Source organism: Mesocricetus auratus, unplaced genomic scaffold, assembly GCF_017639785.1.
Source record: "Mesocricetus auratus isolate SY011 unplaced genomic scaffold, BCM_Maur_2.0 Super-Scaffold_100009, whole genome shotgun sequence".
Classification (NCBI taxonomy): Eukaryota; Metazoa; Chordata; class Mammalia; order Rodentia; family Cricetidae; genus Mesocricetus; species Mesocricetus auratus.
The window spans coordinates 40,988,748-41,011,060 of record NW_024429193.1 but is presented as its reverse complement, the minus strand read 5'-3'; the positions used below and the strand labels follow the sequence as shown (position 1 = coordinate 41,011,060).

At 41.9% G+C, this 22,313-nt stretch overlaps 1 protein-coding gene across 4 annotated transcripts in view; it reads right to left on the bottom strand.

Annotated features, from left to right (window-relative positions):
* Mfsd14a (major facilitator superfamily domain containing 14A) overlaps positions 1–20,456 on the bottom strand; it is a 28,578-nt gene extending 8,122 nt beyond the window's left edge. For 2 of the 4 annotated variants that reach the window (XM_040751977.1, XM_040751978.1), the window contains exons 1-8: positions 13,391–13,531; positions 11,034–11,129; positions 8,302–8,364; positions 7,630–7,757; positions 6,363–6,477; positions 2,780–2,998; positions 2,333–2,446; positions 1,418–1,489 (exon numbers count right to left, since the gene is read on the bottom strand). In XM_040751977.1, the coding sequence (XP_040607911.1) occupies positions 1,418–1,489; positions 2,333–2,446; positions 2,780–2,998; positions 6,363–6,477; positions 7,630–7,757; positions 8,302–8,364; positions 11,034–11,129; positions 13,391–13,516 (933 nt within the window). In that variant the 5' untranslated portion in view covers positions 13,517–13,531. The other 2 variants (XM_005077113.4, XM_040751979.1) reach the window with 2 other exon arrangements.
* Between the last annotated feature and the right edge of the window lie 1,857 nt (positions 20,457–22,313).

Here is a 22,313-nt window from a genome sequence, read left to right as displayed (position 1 = left end):
TCACAGGGCAGAATACAAACTCTCATCACAGCTGCACCCCAGAGGAAAAGCACTGCCAAGAAACAGATTCACCCCAATGCAATCCCCGCAGTCTCAGGTAGGTACACAGGAGAAAGGCCCCATAGGCAGATGACAGAGGGTTGAAGAGCCAGCTGTGGGCAGAGGCATGCACTCTTTGGAATGTGAGGCTAAGGAAGCTGAGGCTTTACAAACACAGATCACAGCTACCACCAAAACTTGCTTATAAAGCAGCACCTCAAAGCCCTTCATTCAACTCAGTCAACTAGTACTTGTTGATGTACAGAATTCCTGTTTCTCAATTTAAGAAAGCCACGAGGGACCAATAAATGCTTTCAGGTCCTGGGCCCATCCCCCCGCCCGCCCCCCCCCCAATAAAACCTCTCCTTGTGCATTGCTAGCCTGTTTACAGACTTGCAAGGGGGGGAAAAAAGTTTTAAGTCTGTGAGGAGTCATTCAAGTCGGAAACAGATTCCAGAAACACAGGTCTCCTCCCTTCCTGGGGTCATATCCTTTGTACAATTACCAAGGCTGACTCGCGGTGAGAACAAGACTAAAAGACCCTCCACATCAACAATCACTGTTTACCTGTGGGCTTACCAAGGGTTTCCTAGAAAACCTTGGATTAATTGCTAGCCTTCTTCCCCTTATCCACACCAGCAGTACCAAAGAGACCTCTACTTTCTCACTCGTACCCCAAGCACTCTCACCCTTGGGACATTATTTCCATCATTCAGCCACTTAGCATCCTCTTTCTGCAGCTATTTCTATAGCTTATTCTGCATATTCTTGACCAAATGCCACCGTGTACACCAAGCACTTGCGAAATTCCCATACTAATAAAATAAAGCCTTCACCAAGTTTCTCTACCACTTCTCCCCTTTCTTTGAAGTTTCCATTGTAACTGATGTTTCCAACAATTTACCTACACCATGTTTCATCCCCTAGAACATAAACTCTAAACAGCAGGGATCAACAGTTGTACTACAGACATTCAGTGAACATTTGTTGATCAGTGACCTCACAGATCAAGGAACTCTGATATAAATCAATAAACTGTCACTCTTGTTATACATCACATTATTTACTAATGTATATCCATCCTAAAAATCTCATCAATTACTAGCTATGCTAATGTAAGTTTTTGAACTTTGACAAGATTTGTGTCTTGTCAGGCATGGTCGCACAGCCCTTTAATTCCAGCACTTGGGAGGTAGAAGCAGGAGGATCTTTGTGAGTTTGAGGTCAGCCTGGTCTACACAGTGATGTTCCCAGAAGAGTCAGGACGACATACAAAGAACCCATCTATAAAACAAAGAGATTCCCCCAACATGTCATCACCATAGGGGCCTCCTTTGGATGGGCTGCCCTCTATGAAATCACTCTAACAGAAACTCACCTGTGCAATAATGGACAGAATGCCAAGGACTGCTATAAAGGCTGCAACACTTTCTGGGGAAAATTTCATTATCTAGAAGGTTTCCAAAACAAGTACAATTAATGAAAAAATTACAAATAACAAATTACGTTCATGTAACTACGGTACATTAATATTAAACAGCTAGAAAAAAATGCTTACCAACAACTCTTAATTCTAATTTTATTTACTTATACACAGAGGATTAGTCAAAAAATGACTTATATGAAAAATACTTTTTTATATTTAACAGATCCCTTTTATTTGGCTATCAAGCACCCAAAATTACTTTACAAATAACTGCAACATGAGGTATTGGGTTTTACCCCAGTACCAAAGATTGGAAGCAGAAATAGGAACTCTGAAAGGAGGTTAAATGCTTGTTGGCTACTACATGGAGGAATCCTGTCTATAAAAAAAAAAGGTTGGCTATTGTTTATACAATAGTACTGTTTGTTAGGATTTTTTTTTTTGGTCAACTTGACACCAATTAAGAGTATGCGGGAAGAAAAAACCGTATTTGAGAAGATGTCTCCATCAGACTGTCCTCTAGGCAAGTCTGTGGGAAACTTTCTTGATAAATGCCCGATGTAGGAGGGGCTAGTACTCTGTACGTGGGGCCACCCTAGGGCAAGGTGGTTCTGGGAGGTATGAGAAAGGAGCAAGCCAACAGGCAGCATTCTCCCATGGTGTCTGCTTCAATGACGGACTGTAACGTGGAAGGATAAGGCAAATAAAGACTTCCCTCCCCAAGTTGCTTTTGGCAAGAGTGTTTTATCCCAGCAGTAGAAAGCAAAGCAGGACAAGCATTCATTTTACAGATGAGTAGGGCTGCCTGAAAAGGAAATACTGTTCTTACGGCACTAAACATGGCAAGTCTACGGTGGGAAGACTTACCTGTCTGAGGTATAAGAAGAAGCTGGAGTACTGGCCTGCCTCTGGTAGGTAGGAGAGAAACACCGTGATACAGATCAGCAGCACTATGGAATCTTGGCCCACTTTTTTTAAAGACTAGAATAGGAGAAACACCAAGGTACACTTACATTAAAAACTCACTAGCTTTCTCTTTACTTCATCCTCCCCAAACTAGTTTAAAAAATATTTCAAAATGTTAACAAATAAAATATCTTCAGCCTTGTATGTTGGTTCATACTTAGAACTGCAGAACTCAGGAGACTAATGCAGGTTGACCTCAAAGAATGGGCCAGCTTTGGCTACACATTGAGACCCTGATTATAAAAAACCTAAGTAAGCCTTAGGCTGCTTTCCCAGAAAACCAACCAGACAGAAGTATTCACACTCCACTGAATCAGATATTCACTCTTTTCCTAAGGAGAAACTTACAGCAAAGGGGTCAGCTTGCTCCCATGAAATGGGAGCTCCCCAAGACGCTGGCCGCATTTTCTCAGGCAACGATTCTGGCACAGCCACGAGGATAAAACAGATGTCTAACAAAGCTATTGCTGTAGCGAGGACCACCACTAAGCTGTCCCCGTACACTCGCCCAAGGTAAGCTCCAATCGCGGGGCTGGTGACTAAGCTGGCAGCAAACGTGGCTGAAACCTGCAATGAAAAATATAGTGGGGAATTATCTGGGTGTGTCCCCTGCCAGCACCCATCCGCCATCCTCCTTTACAAGCCAGCTGAGACTGCACTCTTCTGTACTCCCCTGCCGAAGATCAGCACACCTGATCTTGTCTAAAGAGATGACCTACCCTCTCAAGTTTCTTTTAAACTTCGGGGCCTTGTGTGTGTACATCCTACAGACAAACCATAGGAGAACAGACCTGCAAACCGACAAGAAACTAAAAGCCGATTTGGCTGAGGCAAAGTGAGGAACCCAGAGCGCTACACTGAATACCTTTCTTGTCAGCTACACTAGTCCTTAATACAGCATCAATCCCTTGCACTTTCAATTCAGTCAAAATCACTCTCTGCTACAAGGAGATTCAATTTCGTTGTGACTTCTCTCATCAAAATTAAATGATTATGATACACATTCAGGACTATCTGAATCAAACTTAAAGACTGAACAGCAGGATTAGAAATAGCAAAAATACTGGGCACTGAGATCCTCTCTCAACCTCTGAGGAAGTAGGGACAAGCAGAGATAAAGATTATAGAACCCGGATCACCCCAGACACAGCTGCTTTCCCACACCAATGAGCTGCAAATCAGCAGATGTGAAAGCAGATAATGCCTAACCAAAAGCACACTCTTCAGAAGGAACTAGAAATTAAACCTAGCTGCCTACTTTGTGAAAGGCCCTGCATTCACTCTCCAGCACTCAGAGGACACAGACAGAAGAAATCAACCTGGGAATTTTACTGTTTCTGTGCCATTTTGACTTTTGAATGTAGTTAATCAATAGTTTATTTGCAACTTTATGATAAAGGTTAAAATGGATACAGGCTTTAATTTTTTAACATTTACTTATACACACACTCATTTATTTATGTGTGCTTGTGCACATAAACAGAGGTCAGAGAACACTTTGTCACAGTTCTCTAATTTTTGACTATGTGGGTGGGGCCCAGGACTCAAACACAGATCACCCCTTCTTATCACCAGTCAAAGCACCACACACATAAAATGAAATCTAAAAGGGCCCAAGTCTCTCACAATTTAAACTTGAAAAAGCTTTCTCTCTTAATTTAAGCACCTATCAAGAGGTGCTTAATGTAGTTTGGCCCAAACAAAGAAACAGTGCACAGCAACTGGGTCTGCTAAACCTTAAGACGCACTAAGTGAAAGATCCTAGACATAAAGACTGTCTTATACTATGCAATTTGTATGAAATGTCTACCAAAGGCAAAAGCACAAAGACAGAGTATACAGATTGCTGTCTGGGCTCAGGGTGGAGTGAGGACAGATGATAAATAGGTCTGAAAGCGCTCTCTGGGTCGATGGAGATCTAAAACCAGACAGATAGTATGCCATTAGGGACCCAAGCACAGTAGGAGCAGAGTGCAGCACTTGTGTGGGGCAAAGGGCACTTACTTTCACTGTGCAAATCAGACGAGCTTATGCTTGCAAAGCAGTGAACAAAGGCCCAACCAGGGTCCACTTGTCTTTTACCCTGCCAATTCTACCCTGTGACCATCTCTTTCTGGCAGAAAGAGAAAGGACCACAAAGATCACCTTTCCCTTTCTCTAGATCCATATTATTCCATGTCACCATCATTTGCTGGGTTATGATTTTAAAGGCCAGAAATTCTTTATTTGACCTTTGCCAAAACTAAGTGACCAGACTGTAAAATTTGTTGCTGTTTTTTCTTTTCAAAGGGTCTCTCTATGTAGTTCTGGTTGGCCTGGAAATTGCTATGTAGACCAGGCTGCCTCTGGAATCCCAGGATTAAAGGTATGCATGACCATACTAGGCTTGGGAAATTCTTAATTAAAACTTCTGAGTAAGCCGGGCGTTGGTGGCACACGCCTTTAATGCCAGCACTCAGGAGGCAGAGGCAGGTGGATCTCTGTGAGTTCAAGACCAGACTGGTCTACTGAGCGAGTTCCAGGACAGCCTCCAAAACAATACAGAGAAACCCTGTCTGGGAAAAAAAACAACAAACAAAAAACCTCTGAGTATCCTTGTGCAGTGGCTTTTGCCTATAATCCCAGAACAAAGACAGAAGTAAGCCAGTCTGGGCATAGGAAGGACCTATCTAAAATAAAAGCGCTTTGGCTTGGGAGAACCTAGTTATTTTTCATATAACCTTAACCTCAAACTATATTATGGTGATGGATAATTCTACAAAATTACTAAAATTCACTGACTATATAAACAAAATGCATGAATTTTAAGTATACTTTAATAAAGCTAGGGTTATTGTTTGTTTTTTAATCATGGCTATCATCAGCCTCATTACCTTTCTAAAGGTTTAACCCTATAACTAAAAACCATTAGTACTTTCATGAGTTTCCTCCCTATGTACTCCCCATACCTCCTGTACCAAAGCTTCCCAACAACAATTTTTTTTTGCAGTACTTTTGAATCAGAATCACTCTTTCATGGAACTAAGACTCAATCAGGTATAATACCCAGTCCTTACTTATCACATATGTATTTTGTATTTGCTGAAATCCATCCCTGTTCTACTTCTGGTTCGTTAAATGACAGGACATTAGCATGGTTAAGGGAGCCATTTTATTCCTAGATTTGAGAGGAGAGCAGACTGTACTGCAATTAGTCACTACACCTATTCAGGTATTGGCAACCAACTGCCTATGAGCCACATGACTAAGACGGTGCCAGACTCTTTTCTTCAATTCATAGGGTGTGTACAGGGTGGGTGCAGCACAGCACACATGTGGAGGTCAGAGGAAAACCTGTAGGCGTTGGTTCTTTCCTACCACGTGGGTTCTGGAGATCAAGCCCAAGTCATCAATCATGGTAGTAAGCTCGCTTACCTGCTGAGCCGTCTCTCCAGGTCTGGTTAGCACATTCTTGAACTTGTCAACACACACTAACATAGGCCACACAATGGGATACAGACTGTACGTGGCTCACAAAGCCACAGAAAAGGCTTACTGAACCCTGACCTAGATGTTAGCCTCTTACATTTTAGATTAATTCAGGGAGCTATTAAATGAGTAGTTAGTAATTTATCTCCTTATTTTTAGGATTCAAAAAAAATCTGACAAGATATATAATCATTTAAATTCTGTTACCACTTATAGATACTCCTGAATGGTAACTATCAAAGCTTATACTGCTCTAGGCTTTGATGTAGTCTTGTTTAATTAGCCTAGGTTAATTAATTAATGTCAGTCTCCTTCTGAGATTAATGTACCATAACAACTTTAAAAAGACTTTTAAATGCAATCTAATGAGTGACTATAAATTAGCACTTCTTGCAGAAATGGACACAATACAAGGCATTTTGCAGCAGACAAAAACACTGCTGGAAGAAATAAGTATACATACCAGCCCATAAGCCATACTTCTTTCATGTTCTTGAGTTATATCTGCTACATATGCAAATACCACAGAGAATGTCACTGCAAAAACCCCAGAAACAGAGATAACAGCAAAGTACCACCTAAGAATAAACGACAAGTAAAAAAGTGATTAGAACAGCAACCATTACTTAATGTCTACTAGTTAGAGTAAGAGCGACTCATTTCAGCCAAGAACTTTCTAGGACAATGCAAGAATTAACACATCTACAAATCCTAGGCCAGCTACTATGAAAGCATATGAATAGCAACAAGGTAAAAACTAATAAGCCTCACTCATTGTGATTTTCCATCCAAGTACTGTATAAAAACAAAATCCAGGAAAAAAAATGACAACAAAAACTGACAAGCCACTGCATGTTTACAGTGAGCCTATACAGAGTTGCATGTTTACCTTCAGCTGTTTTGGGCTCTTCAATTGTTAGTCAAACAAACTCTTTACAAGGAAGAAGCCTGAATGTCAGGGTCCAAGAAAACAAGACAGGCACTATGAAGACTAAACAAGGGCTGGGAAGGTGACTCCGTGGGAACTAGCTTGCCGCACAAGCATAAGAACTGAGTGTGCATTTCTAGCACTTATATAAAAATGAAAAGAGCTGAGCATCTACAACCCCAGTCCTGGAGCACGGAGACATGCAGATCCGTGAGTATGTAGATGTAGAAAAAAGAGCATGCGCTAAGATTCAGTGAAAGGCTCTGTCTCAAAACACAAGGTAGAGAAATAACTGACACATGAACCCAGACTGGCAGTGTGTACACACACACACAAGATATTTTTAAAGGCAAGTTATTTTACTAAAAATGACTCCACATGGGCCGGGCGTTGGTGGCGCACGCCTTTAATAATCCCAGCACTCGGGAGGCAGAGGCAGGCGGATCTCTGTGAGTTCGAGACCAGCCTCCAAAGCCACAGAGAAACCCTGTCTCGAAAAAAACCAAAAAAAAAAAAAAAAAAAAGACTCCACATGAACCCAGATGGGTGAGTGTAGACACACACACACACAGGGGACAGAGAAGAGAGGAGAGAGGGAGGTAGAGAGGGAGAGAGAGCGAGAAAGAGAGCGAGAGAGAGAGCGAGAGAGAGAGAGCGAGAGAGAGAGAGCGAGAGAGAGAGGAAGAGAGAGGGAGAGAGAGAGAGAGAGGAAGAGAGAGGGAGAGAGAGAGAGAGCGCACGAGCAAGCACCCGCTAACAGAAATAGTTACACAGTTGCACGCAGAACTGAGCATGTACATACCAGGGGCTGATCTTCATTAGAGGAATGGGGGCACAGGTGAAGAACACTGTTAGCAGCAAGAAGGATTTCCGGCCCCAAACATCAGAAAGAGCACCAATAAGTGGGGCACTGAGGAATGACAACAAACCCTACAAGTTCAAATTAAAGAAGTGTACTGTTTATGCCTGAGACAAAAATGATCCACTTTGCTACAACAACAAATTTTAAAGCAACTTTACTTCTAGAAAAATAAATTATTGAGTTTTCCATAAACAGTAACTTATTTCTGCCTGGGCATTAACTATGAAGTGATAATGTAGTTCCAATTACAGAAACTAAACCAGCAATTCTAGAAAACTAGCATACTGGTAAGTAAGCTATTTGTTTATAAGAAGATTGTAGAGTTTGGCACTAAATTTTTTCTTTCTCATAGCTATCCTTATTGCTTAAATCTGTATGGTTATAAGAGCACTGAAATCTATTGTAAGATAGGAAATACAAAATGATTATATATAGTTTCCTACATCTGAGTCAAATCTTATATAAAACCCAGAGTCAAAAAGAATTAATACCTCAAATTATATACTACCTAGTTATAAAAACTTAACCTCAGGGATTAGGCAATGAGTATACATATATATATGAAAGTATGTATGTATATACATATGCACATGTACATACACACGATCATACCTTTACTCCTTGAATTAGGCCATTCATCAAAAATGTATGTTTAGGGAAGGTTTCATGCAATACCTTAAAGAATAAAAAGCACGACATATTTTAGTCTTGGTAAAATTTCTACATCAACATTTTCAAAAACCCCCTACTTGGTTTTTCAAGAAAGGGTTTTTGTGTAGCTTTTATGGAACACGCTCTATAGACCAGGCTGGTATCAGACTAAGAGATCTACCTGCCTCTGCCTCCCAAGTGCTGGGATCAAAGGCATGTGCCACGACTGCCCAAATCAAACCACCTTTTCTAATACAATCTAGTTTTATTCATGTGAATTTCCAGATTAGCCTGGTGCTGTGGAATCTTATAGATGGAGCAACTGAGCTCTCCCTTGACCCGGAACCCAAGGTTCCTTCCTCTCAGTGCTGCCTGCCTCTGTAAAAACAATGGGGAATGGCCATGAGGGGAAGGAACACTATTGCGTGTACCTGACATCTTACAAGAACTAGAAATCTTCCCTTTCCTTTAGTTCCTTTTTTTGCCAACAACAAGATCTCAGAACGCATACTCATTGTAATAAAACTGAGACACTTAGAGAAGACTGGATTCAAGGCCCTGGGTTTGATACCTGGTAGAGGGATAGAAGGAAAGATGAAGTGAAAGATGACAAAAACAAGTAGAATGTAAACTAAAGAAGCTCACTGATAAGAAAAATTATGTTTATGTTTAAATATTCAAGATTTTGAACCAGCAGATCCCAATCGAGCAGCTTTTTGTTTCATCACAACTTGGAGGTGAGTAGGAAGGCAGATACTACCAGCATCTAGTCAGCAACACTGCTTTGCAACCTACTACACATACGTAGGCAGCTCTCTTGTTTGTTGGGATAATAATAATTATCTGACTTCAAAATAGCAAAGTAACAACTGAAGGATGTAGGGCATTTGATTAGCACGCATGAGACCCTACACCAACATCCAGTATGGAAAGAAAGAAGGAAAGAAGAGAGGGTAGAGTAGGGTGGGAGGATAGGGTAGGGAGGGAATGCTAGCTTGAGTTCTTTTTCTTTTAACCAGTTTTTATTTAGGCGTATGTGTTTGTCACAAGCTTGGGGTATCTATGAAAGCCAGAAGAGATGTTGGGTCCCTTGAAGTTGGAATTGCAGGTGGTTTTGAACTGCCCAACATAGGTGCTAGGAACTAAACTAAGGTCCTGTGGATGAGGAACAAGTTTTCTTAACCACTGAGCCCTATCTCCAGCTTCTGAAGATATCCCTCTGTTAGTTACAATAAAGACCCAAGAAACTGAAGCAGGGATTCTGTAGAAGTCCTCAAGATGTTATACACCAGCTCATAAACCATGGAGCACTGACCTAGCTTGTGTGACGAACTAATGATACATTTAGGTAAATTAGTTGTAATTTTTAGAAGGAAAAGGGTCTTAATCAAAATGCACCAAACTGCCATTCTTTTTTTTAAAGATTTATTTATGATATACACAGTGTTCTATCTGCACGTATCCCTGCAGGCCGGAAGAGGGCATCAGATCTTATTACAGTTGGTTGTGAAACACCACGTGGTTGCTGGGAATTGAACTCAGGACCTATAAGAGGACCAGCTAGTGTTCTTGACCACTGAGCCATCTCTCCAGCCCCCAAATTGGCATTCTTATAACTCTAAGTACATTACCGAGAGAACTATTCTAATTTTAAATAAATGACAGCTTATTATAAACAAAAAACAATGATTTGAAGATGATTATGGCCTGTGTATTCAAAATAACAGTGTGAAACACATCAATATTTTGTGCACAAAAAGCAACTGTTATGTAGGTGTAGATAAATCTGCCAGATATGGACTGTAAACATTTTTAGACTATTGCAGTCTCCTTATTTGGTCATTTAATTTTTCCATGAACAATCTTTGAAGCCTCCTGCATATACATGATCAAGCTTGTGAGCAAAGTGCTTTAAAGTCCTCTTCTACTGGGCTGGAGAGACAATGGTTAGCAGCATTCACTGGCTGTTCTATAGGTGACCCTGAATAAGATTCCCAGCATGCACATGGCAGCTCACAACCATCTGTCAATCCACTTCCAGTAATCGAATGCCTCCACGGGCACCAGGCATGCATGTGGCACACATACAGTTAGGTAAAACACCCATACGTCCAATTAAAAAAAATTCTACTCAGATTCTGTAGACTACACACTTAAACTAATTACTCCTTTCAAGATACAAACTCCACCATAGATGGGAACCTCATTCTATTTCCTTTTCCAGCACTGATAGGAGGAGGTTAACCATCACCTGAGCTCCCTAACTCAGTAAATCAGTCTTCTACGACTCCAAATCTAGGAAAATGTAGGTAACATCACATGTGTCTTTGTAGATCTTGAGGTCAAATGAAAAGAAGCTTGTCTTGGGAAAACAGTTACACAACTTACCTCTAATTATGTTGAGTAAAATGGGCTCTAAATTTCTCCTTTCCTAACCTATCAGTGTGAAAATTTGCTCCTCTCTACTCAACAGTTGTGATTAATCCTCTGCTTGAAGACATCCAACAACAGGTCCATTCACACACCTGAGCCACCACCCCAGCTAAGGTTATGTATAGGCTGGAAGATACTAAAGCACTAAGTATAGGCCACTTCTGGAGATATGACCTGTTAGCATTGGTTAACCATGGAAAGGAAAACAGGCCATCTTTTCTGTCACAGAAAAAGTGGTATGTACACTAAAGATTACTTACCACCAATGTGGGTGCTGTCAGTAGTCCCCAAGCAAAAAACTCCAAAAAGATGACAATAACCGCATGATAAACACTAGGGGAGCCTATTCCTTGAGGCTGTAGAAAGACATTTTCAAAAGTTAAGAGAGCAACAGTGATCTCCTGAATCACTAACAATAATGATAGTCAACACTAAGAACATACAAGCATGTACTACATAGCATGGGGATAGCCAGTCTAAACTGCTGTTTGGATTCTTCAACCAACTTCAATATTTCAGATGAGGGTTTGCATGCAAACATATTTCACCACTGAGGCTTTCAAACAAACCTAACAGTCTTATGCAAAAGTATGGAAAGTGCTTGGATTTTGTTCAGGCCAAAATGTGGCACTGCTCTTGATACTGTCAGAGTCACCATTAAAACAATCTACATATCTCCCATACCCACAGAATTTAAGGACCTACACCCCCATTCCAAGCATGAAATCAGAGGAACCGGAAATCTGGAGGAAGGGTGTTGAAGGACCATAGCTGGGAACCAATTTATGTAAGATCTCATTTGTTAAGCAAACATCATAGTGTATATTCTATGAAGACGTTCTATGACTATAAAAGCAAGGCACTCCCAGTTCTCAAAGTTCACAGCCTAGGAAAGACAAATCAATTTTTTTCTTTTTGTATTCTAAGGCATATATATAGCAGAGTGGCTAATATATAATATTTAATACCTATGACTTAATCCCTACTGACAACTGTCATGTGGTTGCTAGGTGCTAGCCTACACTTAGTCCTGGACTAACAATGGCTCAACTTACTATTTAAACCTTTTTTTTCCCATCTTCAGTGGTTGGAGGACTGTTTTCAACTTTACAACAGAACAAAGGCAATATACATTCAGAAGAATCCAGACTTCAAATTTTGACTTCTTTCCAGGGTTTGTGATACATAGTACAACACTCTCACAATACTGGGTAGTGGCTGCAAGTCACAGCTCCCCAGCCAGCCATGTAAGCTCAAGGGCTAACAACAAAAGTTTAGTAGTAGCCTGGATGACACTGCCTCCAGGACCTCAACTCAGAGTCTCAACTGTGTTATGAACTGTACTGCTTTTGCTTTCAGAGGAAGGTAATGGATTAATTATGGAAAACGAAAACCTCATTAAGTGTTTAATCTGTACATTTCTTTTATATTTCCAGGGTTACATAAAAATTCCTCAGGAGAAAAGAGTCTCAAGTGGAAAAAGTTTTTAAAGGGACTTATCTAATGTACACCTTTCTACTCTTAGTGGGCAGGGTGTGGTTACACCATCAAGTTAAGCAACACTGTCATGTTACTGGAATGCCTACAAAGTGAACTCATTAAGAAAGATTAAAATTTACAAACAGCTAACTAAATCCAAGTTATCTTCAATATCTAGGATGGCTTCAGGGCTTGTCTTCGTATTACAATGCCACTCCTTATTTTAAAATTAGACTCTAGCCAAAAATATTTCACAGACTGGAACTCCTAACTGCGTCTACACCTTGAGAAAGTCATCCCACTATGAAGATTAACAACATCTGCTTTCTAAAGACAATCAATTTCAGGGATGTTGATGCACCCTAGCTAAAAGCACAACTCTTGGTTTTGGAGGCTTAGCCTCAACCTCTGAGCCCTGCACACACTGGACAATGATCTACCGCCAAGCTATACCACCAGCCCTTAAGTCATATTTTTACTGACACTTCCAACTTGAAACCACACTAATGACAACTTGTGCTCTTAAATAATTGAAAACTTTAAGTCATATGTATTTCAGATGTCAGACTACTACTTCAGAAAAGCTATTTGTTTTACTCAAACTCCAAACTTTCAGCAGCTACAAACAAGTTATACAACAATAATCTGCAACTTCTGGCAGAGTCCATGATTACTATATTAATAAGCAGTACTCCTAATGAGATTTGTTTGAACAAATACCTAATCTGAGAAAACTGTTTGTTAATCTAAAGCAGATGCTGAAGCATAAGCTCCAGAGGTACTGTGGTACACATGCCTGTGTTTAAAAGAACCCATGAAGATCTTGCAAAAACACGTAAACCTGGGCTGGGGAGATTAGCCAGTGACTAAGAGCGCCTGCTTCTCTTCCAGAGGACCTGGGTTATAGTCACAGAAGACCTTGTTTCTACTCGTAGATCACCTGGGTTATAGTCCCAGAGGACATGGGTTATAGTCACAGATCACCTGGGTTATAGTCACAGATCACCTGGGTTACAGTCCCAGAGGACCTGGGTTACAGTCCCAGAGGACCTGGGTTACAGTCCCAGAGAACATGGGTTACAGTTACACAGGAACTGGGTTACAGTTACAGAGGACATGGGTTACAGTCACAGACAACCTGGGTATAGTCGCAGAGCCCACACAAGGTGCACAACCATCTGTAACTCTGTAATTCCAGTTCTGGGAATCCAGTGCCTTCTCTGGCCTCTGAAGTTACCTGAGCACATAGCAAACAGACATACATGCAAGCATATAAACATACACACAGTAAACATAAATTAGTCTAAATAATAAGTCTAAATAAAATTTCAGCAAAATATATAACTCAATTGAATAACTGTAGCTCATATTTTAACAGGAGCCTTATAGTTAATTTACATCACAAACGATAATGATTTAACATAACAATAAGAGGATGTATTCTGAAATATCACAAGTTGACTTTAATCCTACCATCCTCTTTCCTGTCTTTTGCTAACCTGGAATTTGCTGTGTAGCGCACACTAGGCCTTTCCTTCCCGGTCCTCTTGCCTCACCTCCTCAACAGTGCTCTGGCTTGAGATGAATGCCCCATTCTCAGCTTTACATCTTAACCTTAGAGACTTTAACATGGTCACCATATCTTTATATGCAGTAAAACTTAGAGCTAAAATTTTTACTGATACATACAGATCCCTCAAAAACAAATTCAACTGTGCCATTATTACTTTCATTGGTGAAATGTTGGCCAGTAGATTACACAGACATAATTTAACATACAGTAATTGACTCTACAATTACTTATGCTGTTCTTAAACAGACCTACTCTTAAATCTGAGTACTAAACAGGGAAAAAACTCAAAAAAAGAAAAAGAAAACCTTCATTTCTTCAATATAGTGAGTGCTTGAAGTCTCAGCTACAGTAGTAAGATAAGCAAAAGGGATACAAATAGAAAAGGAAAACAGCCGGGCGTTGGTGGCACACACCTTTAATCCCAGCACTCGGGAGGCAGAGGCAGGTGGATCTCTGTGAGTTCGAGGCCAGCCTAGTCTACAGAGTGAGTTCCAGGACAGCCTCTAAAACAATACAGAGAAACCCTGTCTCGAAAAACAAACAAACAAACAAAAAAAGGAAAACATTAAATATTCTTATTTGCAGATGTATAATTCTTTAAATTAGACCCTCACGGAAAATTTCTTAGTGCTTATAAACACTTTGATCAACATACAAAAATTAATAACCTTCCAAAATAATAATGTTCTGAAAAAGCAAGAAAACAATCCCATTCACTATTGTCTGAAGATAAATAAATCTATAGGGGTTGGAGAGATGACTCTGCAAGTAAGATCACTAGCTGCTCTTACAGAAGATTCAGGTTTAATTCCCAGCACCCACAGCAGCTCACAACCACCTGAAATCCTGATCTCAGGAGATCCAATGCTCTCTTCTGGCCTCTGAGGACACCAGGCAGGAATGTGGTACACAGACATACATGTAGGAAAACACCTATACACATAAAAATAAATGCCTTGGGGTAAACATAAGTAAAGAAATCTATAACAAAAACTTGAAAACATTGAAGTAATCTAAGTGGACACTAGAAATAGAATGACATCTCACGTTCATGGATTAGAATTGATATTGTGAAAATGACCATTCTATAATAAATCCATCTACATATTCAACACAATCCCCATTAAAATCCCAATGCCATTCCTCAAATGAGAAAGACCAATACAGGGCATAACAATACCTGATCTCAAACTATATGACAGAGATATAGTTAACAAAAACAACAAGGTATTGTCACAAAACAGGCATGGAAATGAGAGCCCAGAAATAAACCCATACAGTTACAGCCACCTAACTTCTAACAGATGCATAAAAACATGTGCTGGAGAAAGGACTGCCTCTTCTAACAGATGGTGTTGGATTTCCAAATCTACAAGAATGAAGCTAGATCCCTAGATCTCACCTTGCACAAAAATCAATTCAAATGCCAGGCATTGGTGGCGCACGCCTTAAATTCAGCATTCGGTAGGCAGAGGCAGATGATCTCTGTGAGTTTGAGGCCAGCCTGGTCTGGGAGTTCCAGGACAACCTCCAAAGCTACAGAGAAACCCTATCTCAAAAAAAAAACAAAAAAAAAAAAAACCAAAAACAGATAGAAGAGAGGATTAATATAAATAGGTTAATTTAAGTAATAAGAGCTAGTTGAGACAAGCCTAAACTAAAGACCAAACTTTCATAATTAACAAGTCTCTGTGTCATTATTTGGGGGGCTGGCAATCCAAAGATAGTCCACAAGAAAGATTACTACATAAATCAAACAACCCAAGTCATAACTGGGCAAATGAAATTAACATAATATTCAATAAACACATAAAAGAGGTAAAATCTCAGGAATCAGTAGAGAAATTTAAATTTAAACTACACTGAAATTCTATCTCACCTCAACCAAACTGACACTCATGAACAGAAACAAACCAAAACAGATGCTAGCTAGGGGGCCACCAAAAGGGAATCCTTATCCACTGATGGTGGGAGTGTAAGGCACTGTCCAACTACTATGGACATCAGTATGGAGGCTTCTCAAAACATTAAAAACAGACCAGTCACAAGACCAGGTTTACCACTCCTTGGTATTACCCAGAGGTCCAAATCAGCTTATCAGTGCAACACTGCTTACAGTAGTTAGTTATAGGAACCTAGATAGCTCTTAACAGGAGTGGATAGAGAAAATGCTGTAACACACACACACACACACACACTTTTCAGCCATAAAGAACAACTATCAAGGACAGGCAGTACAGTGCACACCTTTGAACTGGGGAGGCAGAGGCAGGAGGATCTCTGAGCTTGAGGCCAGCCTGAACTACAAAGTGAGCCCGATAGCCTCCAAAACAATACAGAGAAACCCTGTCTCATAAAAACCAAAAAAAAAAAAAAAAAAAAAAAAAATCTGCCCAGAAAAATATACCAAGAAAATTCTGCAAACACCTTCAGAGTGAACTGATCCAGTTAAAACTCCTGATACACACTGGAGAGTGAGGTTCGGCTGTAAAGTGCTTGCTTAGCATTCGTGAAAACCTAGGTTCATTTCATCCTCAGCAACTTCAACAAAACTCATAAATACCATCACACAACTTAATGTGATTTAACCTTTGTTCTACACTACTTAAAGCCGCAACAAAGTTTTATCCAGACCTCAGAGCAAACTGAATACAACTTCAAGGGGGAAATAAATTAGTAACACACCATTAGGGTGCTGCTTAATGGTAGCACACTTGCCTAGCACATGTGAGGTCATGAGTTCATTACCTAGCACAAGTAAGTTATGACTAACCTCGTTCATTCAGAAGGATCCATTTCTTCAGCTGATACCTAGAAATCTACTCTAATTTTTGCCAAATCACTAGTTACTTTTGGTTTCAACAATATTAAAATCAGTTGAACAAACTTAGAACATTAACCTTAAAAAGAAAAAAAGAGACTCAGACCAATCATTGATCACCTATGCTCAAAGATTATCAGAGAGACCACTTAGTCCCAGATATCTACAGGCCACTGACTGAATTCAATGGTAAAACGTCTTTAAAGGCTGAAACTGTAACCTCAGTAACAACACTCTACAATTCACAACAAAATACACAATGTAAAAACCAAGTTAATTTTCCCCTTAAAAAACTAAAAAAGAATCGAGCAGTGGTGGCACACACCTTTAATCCCAGCACTCGGGAGGCAGAGGCAGGAGGATTTCTGTGAGTTTGAAGCCAGCCTGGTCTAAGAGTTCCAGGACAGGCTCCAAAGCAACACAGAGAAACCCTGTCTCGAAAAACAAAACAAAACAAAAAAGAAAGACGGACAGACAGACAGACAGAGCCAAGGTGAGGTAAAGTGGGGGAGGACTGGAAAGATGACCCAGTGGTTAAGATCACCTTCTAGCAGCTCTTCCAGAGGACCCTGGTTTCATCTCTAGCACCCACATAATGGCTAACTACAACAATAATCCCAGTTCCAAGGGATCTGATGGCCTCTTCTGGCATCCAAAGTCACTGCACTCATATCGTGAGACATACAAGCAGGCAAAACATCCACATGTCAAATAAAAATAAATCTTAATGTTCACAACAGGAGTCTAACTTACATGTAGAGGTAGAAAAGCAGTGCCATCTTAAAACTTTCATATGTATGAGAAAGTATATCCATCCATCCATCCACCCAACCCACCCAACCCACCCACCCACCCAACCCACCCACCCACCCAACCCACCCACCCACCCAACCCACCCACCCACCCACCCCACCCACCCACCCACCCCACCCACCCACCCACCCCACCCACCCACCCACCCACCCACCGACCCACACCCTGTGGGATTCAACGATGAAAACAAGGCTTACTCTAGAGACAGTACCACTGTTCTTAAGAATGCAAACTGGAGATGGCGCAACCATTATGAGCACTTGTGCTCTTTGCAGAGGACCCATGTTCTGATCTCTGCACTCAGACGGCAGTGAAAAACCATCTGTAACTCAAGTTCCAGAGGATGTGACCCCTCTCTTCTGACCTCCTCAGGCACCAGGCATGCATGTTAAGCATATACATACAATCAGGCAAAATTACCCATATACATAAAAACTTTAAATAATCTTTTTTTTTTTCCTTTGTTCTTCTTATCTCTTTGAGTGGCACTGGCTGTCCTGGAATCTGCATTGTAGACCAGGCTGGCCTTGTGAACTCACAGAGATTCACCTGCCTCTGCCTCCCAAGTGCTAGGATTAAGGACATGTACCACCACCGCCCTCCACATAATCTTTTTTTTTTTTTAAAGAAAAATGGAGAGGAAAACAAAGGACAGTATAATGGGAAAGGATAATTCTCTAAGACCTCGGCCCTCAAGAAAAGTTGTCATTGATTTAGTGTTCCATAAGATTACATTGTTACTAATGAAAAGTAGTATTTTGTATACGAAAGCAAGCTGTAAATTGCTGTATCTTTATAAATAGTGCTGTATCTTTATACATAGCACAAAGATTTAAAAAAACAAACAAGACTCTCATCTTGCCAGGCCTGGTAGCACGTACCTATAATCCCAGCACTTGGAAGGCAGAAGTGGGAGGATCTAAAATTGAAATCATTCTGAGCTACATGAGATCTCTTCTAAAACTAAGATTTTGGAATGAGCCGGGTGTTGGTGGTGCACACCTTTAATCCCAGCACTCGGGAGGCAGAGGCAGGAGGATTTCTGTGAGTTCAAGGCCAGCCTGGTCTACAGAGTGAGTTCCAGGACAGCCTCCAAAACAATACAGAGAAACCCTGTCTCAAAAAACAAAATAAAAGAATTTGGAATGAATACGCTGTAGGCCTGACATAGGTTATGAGTTTGATCCCCAGTATCTCATTAAAACAACAACAACAAAAACAACAAAAAACCTTTACAGAGCCAACCAAACAAAAATCCATCAAATAGGCAATAAAAATACAATTTAAAAGGTGTTTCTTAATCTTTCATTCTTGTCTTTTGCAAAGAATGCTGATCTTAAATATCATCTGGCTTCATTAACATTTTGGTTTTTGTCTAGCGGTTGTGGCACACCTTTACTTCCCAGCGCTTAGGAGGCAGAGACCAGCAGACCTGAGTTCAAAGCCAGCCTGGTCTACAGAGCAGAGTTCCGGGACAACCAAAGTTACACAAAGAAACACTGTCTCAAAACAAAACAAAAACAAAAATTGTCTTCCTATAGCTGACAACACTCTCCTTTTCTCCCAATATAGTTCCTACCAACTTGGTCAAAACAGCTAACTTGAATTTTTCAGATCAAAGTAATATTTTAATCTGGTACAGTAACAAGGATCTGGGAAACATCGAACTTTCTTTTGTCAATAAATGTCAAAGTTATGACAACTAATAAACCTGACAGTTAACCGAACACACTCTGAAATCGTTCCATATGTCCCAAGCTTCCTAAATTTTTGACAGTTGGACTAGGCCATGATCTGAAATGGCAAAAGAAAGTTGTCATTTATTTCAAACTGAATTCAGCAAATCCTCAGTGGTGGCCTACTTACATTTTTAGTGCTTTGCTAGCATTGATCGAGGCTCCATTAAATTACAACAAATGGATGAAAAGAACCAAGTCTGCAACTTCACGGGAAAGAGACACAGCTTATTTTTTCCATTCTATTTCCGAACGTGATACCAAAGGATTCAGCAAAGATCAGTGTGTGAGCAGCAGAAAATCTCAGTACAACAAAAAGTGTACGCTCGTTTGCCAATTACAAATCCTACCTCCAATTCTGGTAACCCACTGCACACTGCATAAAGTTTCCTGCGAATAACGACTGTCTAAAAGGCACATTTTTAGCCTTAGCCCGCCTGCCTTTCAAAGAGTCTTCTCTGGTCCTCACGCCATGACAAATTAATGACTGTTATTTTGAGGCTCAAGGTGACGACTTCTCTAAAGGAGGGTATGTGTTAGGCCCCAGGTAGTAAGGTCAGGCTTCCGACGCCGGGAGCCAAAGCGAGCCCACCCCACGACAGGGTCACCGAGCCCAGGGCAGTTCGGAGCCGCCAGTCCGGCTCCCGGCGACCACGATGGGACAACGCACGTACCCTGGCCCAGCGGGCCGCGGCGGCGGCGGCCACCCGCCACAGCATACGGAGCGCAGGGCTGCCCGGCCTCCCCGCGCGCCGCGCCGCGCTGGGCCTGGCAGAGCTACGGAGGGGCCGACGCCTCCTCCCGCGGCCGGTGCACGTGGGCCGAGGCCGCAGGCTCCCGAGACGCCGAGACCCGCCGCAGGTGCGGGCGGCTTCCCAAGACGCCAGGCCGCGGAGGCCGCAGGTGGAGACGGCGGCAGCGCCGGCAGGGCGGGCGCGCCGGGTGCTCCCGGCCGGCGAAGGCGGAAGCAGGGGGAAGAGCGAGCTGGGCCCGCGCCGGGGCCGCCCTGCGGCGCCGAACCAAGACTCACCGTGCCTCCGTCCTTAATGATGATCTTCTTGGCCAGCATGATACTGCGGTTCGCGGCCCGTTTCTTTTTCTTCCCCTGGGTCATTTTACCATCCTCGACTCCCGGAGCTGCAGCAGCCACTCAGGGGGCGGGCGGCCCCAGCGGCGAGTGCGGTCCCGCCACTACTGCCGGGCCGAGCCGCTCCGGGCGAACGCCGCCATCTTGAGGGCCCGGCCTGCCTCCGGCGGCGCGTCACATCGTGCGATGGGCTGAGTCGCCCGCCCCGCCCCCATGACGCGGCCACGCCCCCGCAGTGCGGCCACGCCTCTCAAACCGCTACACCAGCAGAGAGAGCAGGGAGGAGTCCTGGGGCCGGGTGGAGCCCGATCCCTGGACTAGCTAGCTGTCATTCTAAGGTGCTGAGCAGTGGGGAAGCTGTTTCTCCTTCGCAGATGAAGGAAATCAAGTTTCAAAAAGTTATTACCTGCTCAAATCTGACAGTTTCTTAGAATCTCTAACAAGATGTCCCAAACTGGCCGGGCGGTGGTGGCACACGCCTTTAATCCCAGCACTCGGGAGGCATAGGCAGAGGCAGGCGGATCTCTGTGAGTTCAAGGCCGGGCTGGACCGACAGCCTCCAAAACAATACAGAGAAACCCTGTCTCATAAAACCAAAAAGAAAAAAAAAAAAAAGAAAAGAAAAAGAAAAAGATGTCCCAAACTGATAAGCAACTGTGTCAACTGCTTCCCCACCGAAACTAGCAGTTAGAGGGGTTTTTGTTGTTTTGTTTTTGTTTGTTCCTTTCAGCTGTTGATCTGATGCTCAGCTAGGTCATGCTTACTTAAACAACACCCTAGTCCTAGAACATTTTATCTCCCCTCCCCCACGCCAATCTAAACAAGATATGCTTGGAAGTCTTTTGTTTGAAGAAATCAGTTTGACTACAAGATTACTAAAAAGAGCATGGACACAAGTAGAATATGAAATACAAAGTATTACCACAATGCTAACTTTATTTGAGACTGGGGCTCATTATGTAGATCAGGCTTGCCTCAAACTCAAGATATCTTCCCGACTGCCTCCTATACTGTGATCCAAGGCACGTGTCACCATGCCCGGCAAAAATTTTGATTTTGGCAATTTTGAAAACATTTTTCTTAAGTATACCTTCAGTATTAGGCCATGAAAGAGCACAACGGGTGCCATCGACCTTTCAAACTTTTTCATTGAAGGGAAGCTGGTGACAAAGCAAAATGTGCAAACAGTGAGCCTGGATGTGGTGGTTCTAAGATATATTCAGCTACCATATTCCTCCCCAGAAGTGGACTAGGCTCCCTCTCCTGGCTTGTGGCCTTGTTAGTGACGCCCTCCATTTTAACAGATTGAAGCAGAAGTGGCAGGGCTGACTTCAGAGGCTAGGTCACAAAAGGCACTGGGTGTGTTTGCCAAGATTTTCATTCACTCTGTCAGGGGGTGTCCCTTGCTATGTCATGATACTAGAGGAGCTGAAATCACCTATGAAGTTTTCTGGATCATCTTGGAGTAGATCCTCTAGGTCCAATCAAGCCTTGAGCTGACTTAGACAGCCTGACTTTGTGAGTTCAAGGCCAGCCTGGTCTACAGAGCAAGTTCCAGGACAGCTTGGGTTGTTATATAGAGAAACCCTGTCTTGGAAAAAAGAGATGCTACAACTAAAAAGATCTGACAGGATAGAATGGGAGGTGGGTGGTGAGAGTGTTCACTGAATTCTGGCACATAGACAATTCAGTGAGTGTCAACGTGAACAAATCAAGTAGAAGTTTAGACCACCACCAACAAAATGAGCTCCAGAAGCCAAGTGACTGGGTGTCAAGTTAATCACTAAAAATGGACAAATGCCTTTTTTGTAAGAAAGCCTTAAAGAACAGAGAACACGTTTGTGTAGGAAAAGAACCACAGTAAATATAGTGACACACATATGTTCGCCTTTGAGAAAGAAACAATTATAAACTGGGGAAAATTATTCCTCACAGAAGGTGCTTGGGAATGGAGGTGAACAGTCACGATTTTTCACTCATATTTTTAACCTTTGAACCAGGTAAAATGGTTTATATGTTCAACAATAAAAG